Source organism: Pyrus communis, chromosome 5, assembly GCF_041283825.1.
Source record: "Pyrus communis isolate YQ-2024b chromosome 5, ASM4128382v1, whole genome shotgun sequence".
NCBI classification, from domain to species: domain Eukaryota; kingdom Viridiplantae; phylum Streptophyta; class Magnoliopsida; order Rosales; family Rosaceae; genus Pyrus; species Pyrus communis.
Genome location: NC_142569.1, coordinates 18500251 through 18513586, shown reverse-complemented (window position 1 = coordinate 18513586; position 13336 = coordinate 18500251). Strand labels below are relative to the sequence as shown.

The 13336-nt window shown below is 40.8% G+C and overlaps 1 protein-coding gene across 2 annotated transcripts; it reads right to left on the bottom strand.

The window, feature by feature from the left end:
- Positions 1-679: 679 nt before the first annotated feature.
- On the bottom strand, positions 680-3787 carry LOC137725688 (cyclin-like protein). Of its 2 annotated transcripts, none has more exons than XM_068464458.2 (4): positions 3499-3787; positions 2757-3027; positions 1823-1886; positions 680-1619 (listed from the first exon to the last, which is right to left on the bottom strand). In XM_068464458.2, exons 1-4 carry the CDS (start codon positions 3765-3767, stop codon positions 1033-1035), a joined length of 1191 nt encoding a protein of 396 aa, XP_068320559.2. In that variant the 5' UTR covers positions 3768-3787; the 3' UTR covers positions 680-1032. The 2 variants fall into 2 exon arrangements, with proteins under 2 accessions (XP_068320559.2, XP_068320560.2); XM_068464459.2 differs by having other exon boundaries at positions 1823-1883; positions 3499-3784.
- Between the last annotated feature and the right edge of the window lie 9549 nt (positions 3788-13336).

Genomic DNA, 13336 nt, shown 5'->3' with positions numbered 1-13336 from the left:
GCATCAATTACTATGGGATGAATCACATCAGGTATTATTTAGGCCGTCAACATTTAGCCTTTTTGGTGGATCGTGATGGTCACTTTAAGTGCAACCCTTTATTGGAGGACGATTGTGGAGCAATTGGTTTATATGACATGTTCTCATGCAATGTTGCTTTCTGTTTTCGTCAAAGCATGCAATTTTTCATGCTTCAATTATATTTATTTAATTAGATGCAAAATAGATATCATACATTACAAAACTTTTATTTATTTATTTTTTTGAGAAACAACTAAATATTGTTTACCATAACGATAGGCACCTCCCACGCAGGTCGGATTTTATGGGCCGTCTCCCCTGGGTGGTGGTTTTCGTTAACGGCACGGTTGTAAATTTTTATGACAATACACGGATACAAAATACGTTTACATAGCTGAACTACTGAGTTAATGGACTGCAACCCACGAAAACAACTTACATGGCGTATTATGTCAATCAAACGAGAACATATGGACAAAAACTTAGTTTATTTCATTGGCAAGTGACGCATTTGACTTTGTTTATATAAACGTGCGTAGTATGGTACTAACACTAAAAACCCTAGCTACGTCGGCCGGTGCCGATAGTTTGATTGACAAGACAATGGCCGATGAGGATGAACATCGCATTCGGACCACCAAAAGCAAAAGGATCAACAGGATGGAAGCAAGTGTATCAACAGAAGGAAACCTCAAATGGCAAACTCATCGCCATCAGTTATGCAAATGTTTAGGCAGCTGACATTCTCTCGGCAGGAAGCAATTTCAACCTGCTGCGGCCAAAAGGCAGAGAGATCCTGCTAGATCTACATACATGTTCGTTGGTAAAATAAAACTACTCGTCTGATGGGAATGTTTTAAAAAGTTTTTGATACTTATATCAGCAATCGGGTTTACAAAAAAGCAAGCGAATATCTTAATTACGTTAAACATGCAAGAGAGACGCTTAAAGACACAATAGACAGTGTTCTGCAGATAAAATACCTATTGCCATCAGCATGCAGATCCGATCCTACGAAGCCAAAAGTGCTTCCACCTTTGCAATTTGATCCTCTTCATTTTTCGGCGTTGGACTCCTATTAGCCTCGTTATACAAATCATGCGTCCATTTCTCAGCACGACCCATACTAGAATTATACCCTTGTCTCACACTGAATCTATCTCTTCCTCTGTTGTTCCGGCCAGCACCACCAGTGTACCTCTCTCTCGAAGGAAAGACACCCGGTGGTGCATCTCTTCGGTAAGACCCCCTCTCTCCTGCAAATTGCTTCTCAGATCTATCCGTGTGGCGTGGGTTGTGCCCTCTTTCCTCCTTTTTTCTGCTTCCTTCCATGGAAGGGTCAGGATGGCTTGACTTTGCAGTCTCTGCTGCTGTCTTGTCAGCATTATCAGACTCGACAGGAATCTTCTTCTCCCTGAATGCAGGTCTTTTCCTTGCCGATGGTGGATCAGCCTCCATTTCAAAGAACCCATCATGGCGCCAGTTCCTGTTTTCACCCCCCTTAGCTTTCTCATTTCTTGACCTTGAATCATTAGTTGTTGTCTTGCTCACTGTCCTATCATCATGCCTATCCTTTGGATCCCTCCACGATCCACGCTCTAAAGTAGAACAGGAAAAGTAAATTACATTGTACCCACAGTAAATGGTATTCAAGTATTACATGCCATATAGATTATGTGAAAAAATGACAGGCACGCAAAAGGCTTTTATCCTTTGCTTTTTTAGTGAGATGTTTAATTTATAGTGCATAAAAAGAACAGTGATTAATAATCAAATGATGAATTATGACAAGGAACCTCACCAGCAGTTGAACCACGACCAGAGCTTCGAACAACTTGCCCAGCATTACCACGCTCATCATGCTGCTACAAGACAACAGACATGCACAGGCAAGCCTAATATTGTTATATACAAGGACCACTTGAAGGAATGCGGCAGATCAAGAATCCCGCTACATCAGCCCAGTAAAAAGGTTTGCATACACTGAATAGCAAAAACATAAGTAAACTCAACAGAGTAGGTTCTTAGCTGAGCAATTTCAAATCAAAGTGGAAATAAGACTTAAGCATGTTTGAACTCATTCCAATGCACAATAATAAGAATAGGAGAAAGTGTTTCATTTCAAACTTTAATCACTTGCATGTACGGATGCATAACAATTAGCTTCGACTTTAAATCCAATACTGTATTTCGTCATAACAAGGGAACAAAACATGATTAAATCACCGCATTTTCTTGTGCACTGCTGTCTATTTATCTAATAAGAAATATCTTGCTTTTGATGTAGAAGTTAACCCTTAATACCATACCATAAATTCAAGAGTAATAACTATGTACTGCTACAACCTGCTGACGTGTAAAACCCTCAACGAATGGAAGTGAACAATGTACAAGTCTGCTAATATTGTTCTATACTGACGAATAATATGCATTGAACAATGGAAGATTGTGGATGAGACCATATGGCAGTTCCTACAGAATACACACTATGTAATACACATTAACTACAGAAGACATGCAGTGTCATAGGCTCAGAGGTTAGACACAGCCCAGAAAATCATTAACACCAATTGCACGTTAGTAACTAAATTATCACCAAGCTAAAATATATTCGGCAGTGGTATTTTGCAAGAAAATCCACATTATCACTAAGCTAAATTGAATGCAAGAGATTAGTTCATCATCATGCATGAAATGAAAAACAAGTTGATGATATTCATAAATCTATACACTACCTGAAAATAAGATTGAGACCGGGGTATTTCAGATGGATTAGTGGAGTGCTTGGTTCCTTCATGATGTCCACTGGGTTTCTTATCGGATTCTTTTCTGGAATCCCCATTTTCCACCTTTGAGTCGGGTGCTAATGTAGATTCAAGTGGCAATGTATCTTGCAGCCTCAGGCGGTGCTTCTGATCCTGGTCACTCTGCTTCGCACTTTCTAAATTACCTTTGCTGGCGATTCTGTCTTTTTCATCTTTCTCACCCCTCCGGGACCTCTTGGGACTGAGGCAACCAGTGACAATCATTAACAGTAGGATTCTACTTAAAAACAAACTATTTCTATAAGATTATAACCATGTTGCAAACATATACTGGAGACGATTAACTTCAAAATTACCTTTCAAAACGTAAATTAAGCTACTTAGGCAATGACATTCGACATAAAGATAGAATCTTTCAATCAAATGCTCACAAAAATGAAACATTAGTCCTAAATTAACATTTCTTTTTTAACAAAGCACACAATCTACCTGCTTGAATTAACATTTTGTTTCAATTAAATATTAAATACCACGAGAAATCGCTATGTTCTGCATTACTCTCATATGTATTGATATACAGATCAATCAATTTTGTTATTACCATCAAATTTCATACGAATTCAGAACTCACGAAAATGCTACATCTATTGCGACAGTAGCTCAATCTGAACGCATTAAATCGTTAAACCCAATTAAGCCCCCAATTTAATACCTGGGTTCTCTGTCAAACCTGGAACGGTGTCGTCTGGAGTCGGAATCCCGACTGTCTCGTCGCGACATAGAGCCGGTACTGCCACCAGTCGAGAGAGAGGGGGGGGAGGGGGGGCACTCTGGGTCACTGGAACAGTGGGGCAGATTGGTAGCTAGGGTTTTTCCGTTTCTGTTTGTGGGGTTTGTGTGGTGTATTGTTCGAGAGAGATGTGATTTTGACCGCACGATCAAAATGTTAAGCGGGTCAGGCGAGGATTTGATAACGATCATTCCTGCCACGCCGAACTCTTTTTCATTTTTTTTTGGGTTGGCACAAGAGACGGAGTCTGGGAGACTCGGATGTGTAAGGGCACGTTTGATACGTGGGATGAAACAGAATGGAGTGGAACGGAACGGAGTGGGACGGAGGCGTTCCGTTTCATGTTTGATGCACTAAATTATGTGGAACATGTTATTCCACGGAACGAAACTGGGTTAAATTTTCGTTTCACCTACCCCCTGGAACATGTCGTTCCGTCCCGTGGAACACAAAAATTATAAAACCCCTTAACTTTTTCAATATTTACACCATCTAAATCATACAACAAACCCTAACTATTATCCTTGCATCTCCCCTTCGCAACCTTCCTCCTCATCCTCTTATCCGTGAACTTCAGCTCTGCATCTCCGTTCCAGGTTTGATCTGATTGTGATTGTGTAGCCTCTCGGTCTCTCTTTCCTTGTATTTTGTAGTACTTTTTGTTTCTTTCTTGGTTTGGTGTTTGTTGTTTGTTGTTGCTTGAGTATCTACGTAGCTTTCAGTCCTCGTACCACTTTTTGGAGGCTCGCAGTCAGAAACCCTACCCACTTGGACTGATTGAAACTAAACCCCGTAGCATCCATGCGACAACTGTTGAAATTAAACCCCATACTCTTACAAATCCTCCAATCTTAACTTTAATTAATTTTGATGTAAATTTGAAGTGGCATTATTATTCTTTTCTGATTTGCTTGTTTCGATTTCATTAACACCCAGTTCCTAATTTTGTAGTGCTTCAATTTATTTGTATTCTTTTCTGATTTGCTTGTTTTGATTTCTTTGTATTTTGTAGTGCTTCGATCTCCCCAATACTGCATCTGCAACCAAAGATCTGCCTCTGTTTATCTGCTTCCACTCCCCCTATTGAGCAGTACTGCATTCAGAGGTATCTCTCAATCTGGATTCATTTTTTCAGTGTTCAAGTTTTGATTTGTATGTGCTGAAATCTATAAATATGATGTCTTTGGGTTCTGTTGGATTGGATTGGGTATAGTGTACAAAATATATCATAGATAAGCAGCAGTAAGAAGAAGAAGAAAAAAAAAATGTTCTGTCCTGTCGCAAACATTGTACCAAACAACAGACGGAACAAGGGTAAGTTAGTCATTTTAATGTTTTGGTTCCGTTTTGTCCTGCGCTTACCAAACGCAAAATGGAACAACTCTCTCGTTTTGTCCTGCGCATACCAAACATCACATGGAACCACTATTCCATCCCGTCCTGTCCCGTCTCATCATGTCCCGTCCCGTCTGCATACCAAACGGCCCCTAAAAGACATAAGGGCATGTTTATACACCCGTAATCAAAATGAAAATAAGGGGTTTGATTTTCAGTATAGATAATTCTTGTGTTTACTGATGAGTAGATTTTATATTATATATTTAACACTATTCTTAGTATATTTTGGTTATTATTTTGGAAGAATTTTAATACTTTGAATTATATTTTCAATATAGAACTTTCGACTTCCTCTGAGTCAAAACGTGACCAAATAGATGAATTTTGGAGTAATTCCAGTTGGAGGACGTTCGTGAGTTGCTTAGCTTTAGATTTTTCCACCGAGTAGTTATTTTCTGACGATAGAATAAAAGAGCAGTGCACGGTGCTGAAAAAGTGACATTTTTGGCTAAGACATAGATGAATCAAAATTGTGTGGGGTCTACATGAAAATGGAATTTAACTCCTCTTTTTGGAGGAATTGGATTCCTTGGTGAGAGTCGAAAATTGAATTCTAAGAATTGGGGACAAGAATGAATGCATGATTTTTACCCTTCATACCCCCCACATATTTTTTTTAAATGCCAAGTTTGCCTAGGGTGCATATGTAGTGTTTGGAGATGATGGCCTGAACAAAAACAGTTAAAGAAATTAAAGTATGCCTATAGTGTATTTCTAGTAGTCTAGAGAAACGCTTAATTGCAGAGCGAGATTGAAATGAAATAGGTCTTTTTTGAAGGGAAAAAAAATCAGATTTTAAAGAGGTGAAAAAAAGAGGGGGGAATATAAAATATATTATAAAGAGTTAGAAAGTTTCTATAATTTATAAGTATATGGTGCTATGGAAATTAAAGTTATTATCTAGCACATAAATTAACTTATTAAGAACATTGGCAGTTTAGTAATTATACTAGTTTTAATTCCAATTCAAAGATATTTGGTAAACAGCTGTTTGGAATCAGCATTATTCCTACTCTGATTCTAGACAGATTGGTAAACAACTTTCATAAGAATCTATTGGCCCTAAAAACTACCAAGCCTATGTGGCTCGTAGGCCGAGTAACTAATAAGCTAACTACATCCTTTGGTTATGTACAGGGCGTGCCAACTCGAAGGTCGAGCTCGACCGAGGAGTAAAATGTATTGATGTTGTGTTGAGCGTGTTGCTGACTTCTTGATTTTGCAACTGCAGTCAAGGAAGGAACACGTCTCGGCCTTTGGGTTCTAGAGCCTGAAGACAAGACTGTTAGTTCTGTGAAGTTCACGAATCGTCGGCACCAAGTTCAGTCACGGTGATTATATTTGTGAGAGTATAAGCATGTCGAACTGGCACTAGACCATATGGACACAAGTACTTGAAAAAGATGTATGTCTTGATAGTGAATGTGGTTCGGCCATCGGAATGTCGAACTCTAAAAGATACTTATGAATATCGAATCATAAAACAACTCGGCGTCAACGTGTCGAGCTTAGTAACCTGTAACACCTTACTTCACCGAGAAGGCTGATGAGATGACCTTTACCAACAAGGACTCGAAAACCCTTGTCGACCAAGACTTGGATAAATAACCAGTCGATCTCGAAGCAGTGTTGTTTATCCAAATTGAAGGTGCTCATTGATCAAATGATTCTACGGTTCCAATGCTGTTTATCTAAACTGAAGATGTCACCGGTTGCCTTCATAGTCCTGTTTATCCAAACTGAAGATGTGTTGGTGAGAAGAAAGGGGAAGAAGATAAAATCTCAAAGGTTGTTGAGAAGCTTTGCGCAGGGCAATTTATGTGTTGAATTGGAGGGCCTTGAATGATGCACTCCCTTCTCTATTTATAGTAGCAAATCCCCTCATGGCTGAGCTAAAATTATACTCGGATTATGACTCTTTATCCTAATCTGATTAAGTCTCGACCAATTTTAACTTTAATAGAAATTTGACATTGTACACATCCTCGCACGCATTCAATGTAATCTTTCAACATACTCGACCAGAAATAGTCTTGTCGGCGAAGCAGCCAACGCGTCTTGTGTCCGGATTGATGACCTCCGTATATTCCTTCGTGTACCTTTGTAATTGCTTGGGTGGCCTATTCCGCGCCGAGGCATAATAACAACAGACCGTCTTCACCCTTTAAGTACAAATCATTCTGGTACATTACTTAATTTGTGGCATGTACCCTTGTCTTGAGGTCGTAGTTACCACTAGATTATCGATATATTGCATAATTGACTTCTCCAGTCGTCAGGTAATGTCTCGACTACGCAAACATTTACAGGATCTTCTCGTGCCAACAACAAAGGTAGGGACATAACTCGTGCACCGATCGCGTTGGAAAACTTGTCGATTAACCAGGGTCGGGTGTGGTCGTCACATGACTGGTACAACCCGGCCTAACTCTCCACCTTAGGAGTTGTGCTCTAGAGGCTATTCGAGTTAATTCGTCTGCGTCAGTGTTTCGAACTCGTGAGATGTGCTTGAATGTGATGCCTTCAAACGATTCAGCCAAATAGTTGGCAACCATCTAATAGGGCGCCAGAGTACAAGTCATACAACGAAAACTTCCATTGAGTTGGTTAATCACAGGTTCTGAATTGCCAAAGATGAGCATGCGGCTGGCCTTAAGTTGTGAAGGACATTAAGGCCGATGATAAAGGCTTTGTATTCGGCCTGATTATTCGTACAATCGAACTCCAGCTTGAAAGCAAAATACCATCAGTAGTGATTCGAGGATTGGATGACGATTCCAACGCCAGCTCGAGGTACTAGAGCCATCAAAATACGGTGTCCAATAATTATCACGTGTTTCCACCATGCCAATTTCGATGTCGTTGCCCCTAAAACTGTATGGAGAGGGATGTTGAGCTAAGAAATCGGCTAACACCTGTCCTTTTACAGCTTTTTAGGGCACATATTGCAAACTAAATTCGGACAGCACCATTGTCCATTTTCCGATGCGACCTTTCACTATCGGCCGATTAAACATATATTGAAGAACGTCTGTTTGGGCGATGACCTATGTAATGGAAGAGAGCATGTAATGCCGGATCTTGGACGCAGCGAAGAACAAAGCCAAACAAAGTTTTTTGACGGGTGAATAATTTATCTTGGCTGAGTTAAGATTCCGGCTAAGATAAAAAATGGCCTGCTCCCGTCCCGTGTCATTGTCTTGTGCAAAAAGACAGCCAACAGACTTCTCAGCAGTCGAGATATACAACTTGAGGGGTTTGAAGTGGCACAAGGATAGGTGGGGTAGTGAGAGACACCTTAATTTGTGTGAACGCATCTTGGTGCTCCTCACGCCATTCGAATTTGTTAGAATCCTTAAGTTTCAAGAGCGTAGAGAAAATTTTCATCTTCCCTGCCGAATTATAAATGAAACGGTGGAGGAAATTAATTTTTCCGAGGAGTGATTGTAATTTCTTCTTGGTTGTCGGGGATGGGGCATCAATGATCACTTGAGCTTTATTTGCGTCCACCTCAATGTCATGATGATGTACAAGGAAACCTAAGAAGTTGCAGGCCGATACACCAAATGCGCATTTGGCAAGATTCATTTTAAGGTTATGTTGGCGCATACGAAGGAAAGCTTGCCGAAGATCATCTAAATGTGTTCGGCGACATTTCAATTTGACTACAGCATCATCAATATAGACCTCGACGATGGTACCAATTAAATCATGAAAAATAGTATTCATAGCGCGTTGGTACGTGGCACTAGCGTTTTTAAGGCCGAATGAAATGACAACCCATTCGTAAGTCCCGAGTGCCCCTGGGCAACGAAAAACAGTTTTGTGGACATCGGCCTCAGCAATGAAAATCTGGTTGTAACCAGGATGACGATCCATGAATGATAACATCTCGTGGTTTGTTGCTCTATCGATTAGCAAATCTAAAATTAGCATTGTATTTTCATCTTTAGCGGTTGACCAAATTCAAATTTTGAAAATCAATACAAATACATAGAGCACCACTTTTCTTTAAAATTAGGACGATGTTTGTGAACCATTTGACGTATTGAGCTGTCTGAATGAACTTGACTTTTAAAAGTCGAACGAGTTCATAATTTATGCTGAGTTGTACTTCGGTTGAGAATCGTCCGAGGGGGGGTTGGGGGAATGGTTTACAACCAAGTTTGATGTGTAATTCGTGCTCGACGAACGTTCGGTCTAAATGAAGCATTTCATGGTAACTCCAAGTAAATTACAAAGCTCGGTTTTCATGGTTGGGGTAACAAAGCACTAATAAATAAAGGTTGCGGGTCTTCGACCGTTCCAACATTTATTTCTTCTAAAGGGTCATTAACTTGGGACCAACTATCTTGGAGCTCAGCTGGGGCAGCTTGAACCTTGTCAAGTGATAGAATTGGACCGTTGTCTCATTCGGCGAGAAACTCTACCAAGTTCACGCTTGAATTCAGTTGCTTGGAAATAGCATACTAATGGGCCAGCAATCGTCCCACGATGGATGAAACCACGGCCCGACATCTGTCTTGTTTGGTATCAGAATTAGCAATCAGGTCGGCCAACCTGAGTTTCACCAAATCCTGGTGAGCATTCTTGACACCTACCTCAATGGCTTTCTGAACTGAGATTCGAGACGGCCGTCCTTCCTCGTTAAAACCTTACAGGGTGATGTAGCCAACATGATTATCATAATAACAAACCTGAATTATATTAGCTTTGAATAGCTGATTGTCAGCTGGATGAACCACGACTGATTTGCCATCCTAGAAGATGAGGACATGATATAATGATGAGGGGATGCAGCTCGTTTGATGGATCCAGTCACGACCGAGCAATGCATTATACTCGATCTTTGAATCGACTATGAAAAATGCGGTCATGTGATTACGACCTGCGATATTTACTTCTAACAAAAGCACTCCATTGGTCTGGGATTTGTCACTAACAAAGCAGCTCATGGTGACCCCTGATGGAATAAGTTCATCATTGGAATGACGTAATGCCTTCATGATAGTAACGGGCATGATGTTAACCATTGCTCCACAGTAGACGAAAATTTTGGATATCAGATATCCTTCAATATAAGCCGTAACATATAATGGCTTTAAATGATGAAGAGCGAGGAAACAATTTGGCAATAGCTGCTTTAAGTTTATTTTCTTTTATTACCAACTCAATTTCTTCAGCGGCCATAAAGTTGACTTGTGTGGCTTCCTTGGCAACCTCGTCGCCATCCAGGAAGTTTGGCTAAGATGTAGTTGGCTGGAACTCGGTAGGTAAGATATGGACATTGTTGATTTCCATGTTATCGAGGACCAAATGACACATTGGGTTGTGATCTTCGTCTTTTGGGTTTTAGGTTGAAGTATCTTGCTTATGCGTATCATCTGCTTGCTCTTCTTCAGTCACCACGAGAATCCGGTCCTGCGGTGCATCCACGGATCCGGTTCATTCTGACCATTGAATTTGGGCTCGCTCGGTGTGGGGATTTAGTGTTGTAAAGCCTTGCGAGTCCGTTCTTGATATGTGATGCGAGTGTCTCTTGTGTCAAGATAAGCATCTAATCGTGATATGCGCCTTTTCTCATTGGTTGTGAGGTCGAAGAAGGAAACGGCTGAAAAAACTTCAAAATGGTACCATAAATACTGGAGATCCTCAAGAAAGAAAGGGAGGTCAGCATCATCAATATCAGTGTATGGGTCTACCTCAAAGCTGAGAACTCGAGCTTCGTGTATATGCTAGATCCTAGCCTTTATCCCTTGGTCCGTGGTCTTTTGGATGATTTGTTCAGCATCGGGGCAAGTTAATGTAAGATCGAGAGCCTCTTGGCATGCTTTGGGCATGCCGTATAAGTCGTTAGCTGAATGCTTCTTGTGGAATTCCTGCATGTATTCTAAAGTTTCGTGAAGAAACGACGGGAAGAGATTCCGTCAGACTTTGATTAATGGCTCTTGCAGGGGAAGTGAAGAAAGAGTTTGATTCATTTTTTGAATTCTTTAATCGTGGTTTCAAAGTCACGATCGATCACTTTTTTGCCTTGGAGTAACTCGGCCATGGTGGCCGGAGGTTGTCGGTTATCTTCGTTATCCACCATTTCTTTCAACTGCCATATAGCGGCTAAGGTAGTCTGGGCAACTCATCGGCGAGCCAAGCAATCTATTTTTTGACATCGACATTTCTGCGATTTGGACAACGCAGTATATACACCGATAGGGGAGTTGTAGGTATACCAACGCTAGTCGCGTGGCTCAGGTGGTTTGAATGCACGCTGGTTGGCTGGTGAACTTGAGATGCCATGGTTGTGTGCATAATACTCCTCTTTGTAAAACAGCGCGTCGAAGTTAAGGCGTAGTTTGGCTTAATATGGCTTGTTATCTGGTACCTAGGGGCCAAGCCGATCGAAAACCTTCTGGCATTGGCCTGCACCAAGTAACTTTTGGGATATCACTACAGTGATGGGTGCCTGTTGCAGTATTTGAGCCCAAAGTGGTTTTTCTTTTAGCTCAGTTAAGATGACACTGGCTTTGCATCGATTACATAAAACCATCAGCCTGTCAATTTCCTTTACTCTAGAGTTTGACATTGACTCAACAATAGCTGGTCTTGAAAAGTCCTTAGGTGGCTCATTTGAAAATAAATCAATCTTCAGTTATGGCCGAGAGTTCTACTTAAGGATGAATTGCATTGGAATGAACTTGGTCTTCCCTTTTCCTTCCCTAGGTAGATGAACATCCACCATGCTTACCATCACTGTGGGGAAAGGGTCGGTGTCAACGATCATTTGTTTCTTGGGAAATTTGAATTTCCATTGTTGATCCAACTTTGGATGGCGTCACGAAATACGACATAGTTGTTCGTTGTATGCTTGTTTGAGTTATGGTACTTGCAATATGTCTTTCCTTTCAAATCCGGCCTTAGGAATATTATGCCATGGCCGAAGCTTGACAATTTTTGCAAGTAGCAGCTGGTTGAAGATGGCATCGGCCTTAGTGATATCAAAAGTATAAATTTTTGATGTTTTGACGACGGTTTCTTTAGAGGCGGAACGGCTTTTGGTATCCTTGGAGTTAGCATGAGCCAATACTTTGCATATGTATGGTTTATCAATTACTATCTCGGCCGCATCTATACTAGCATATTGGGACACTTCACCTTTGCCCGATGCATAACTGACCATAGGGTTTTTGTAGATTGTCCATCGGGATGGGGACTTTGAGATCTTCTCTTCTCGGACCAAATAATCATATTGCTCGACATGTTGAGCCAATTCGTACATATCTAAGAAATTTGCCCCCAAGAATTTTTTTTTGTACTCTACATCTAGGCCGTTTAAGGCAAGCTTAACAAACTCGACTTGAGGGAGAGGTACTCGTACTAGTTTCTGACCGACTTAAACCTCGTGAGATATTCCTTTGGCAACTTGTCAGAGGATTAAGCCTTTCTGGCCAAAGAAGACATTGACATGTCTATCCATGGTCGATATAATTGCTCATGAAATTTCTCAACTAGTTCCTTCTAGCTCTGGATGGAGTTGGGTGGGAGGTTGATATACCATGCGAATGCTGAGCCGGTTAACGAGAAATTGAACAATCGTAGCTTATGGAAATCATTATTAACGTCCCCATATTGAGCAGTGAATCGAGCCACATGTTCTAAGGACGATAAGGACGACTTTCTAGCAAAACGGCTGAAGTTCGGGATTTTGAACCTTTGGGGTACTCGAATTTTTCTACAAAAGCAGGATATAGATGAATGAACTTTGGAAACTTTCGCCTTTTTTTCAAGGTCGAATCAATCATTCTTTGAACTTTGACCATATCAACAGATGTTGTTTCTGCTTTCTAGTTATATCCATTTGATCTAGTGGTACCACTTTTTTCTAAGTCAATCATTTTGAGCCGAGCATATCCTGTCTTGGCCTGTACTGTTGGCAGTGGGTTAGTCTTGAAAATAGACTGCTTGGAACGATCGGCGGGTCCACCTTCGTGGGCTTTATTAACTAGTACTTTGAGCAACCTATTATGTACAGCGCTATTATTACACATTTCTTCAGGTATGCTTTTTAAGTCTCGGCTGAACATTTGCTTAAATTGCCTAAGATTGCTCTTCGATTCGCTGTCGAAGAAATGACCTGGTTGGTGGATCAGAGGCCTCACCACCGTCCTCATCATAATCCACCACTATTCCTTCAACAAAAATTCCTTCTGTGATTTTGGTGAGGATTTTTGCACCATAAGGCTGACCGCCGAGATTAACTTCCTTTTCTCGGCATGTTGCACTTATAGCTTCAGGTGTCACGGCAGCAGGAGGATTATGTGCCTGTAACAAGCCATCTTGTCCTAGGTTTTGGACTGGAAGATTAGTC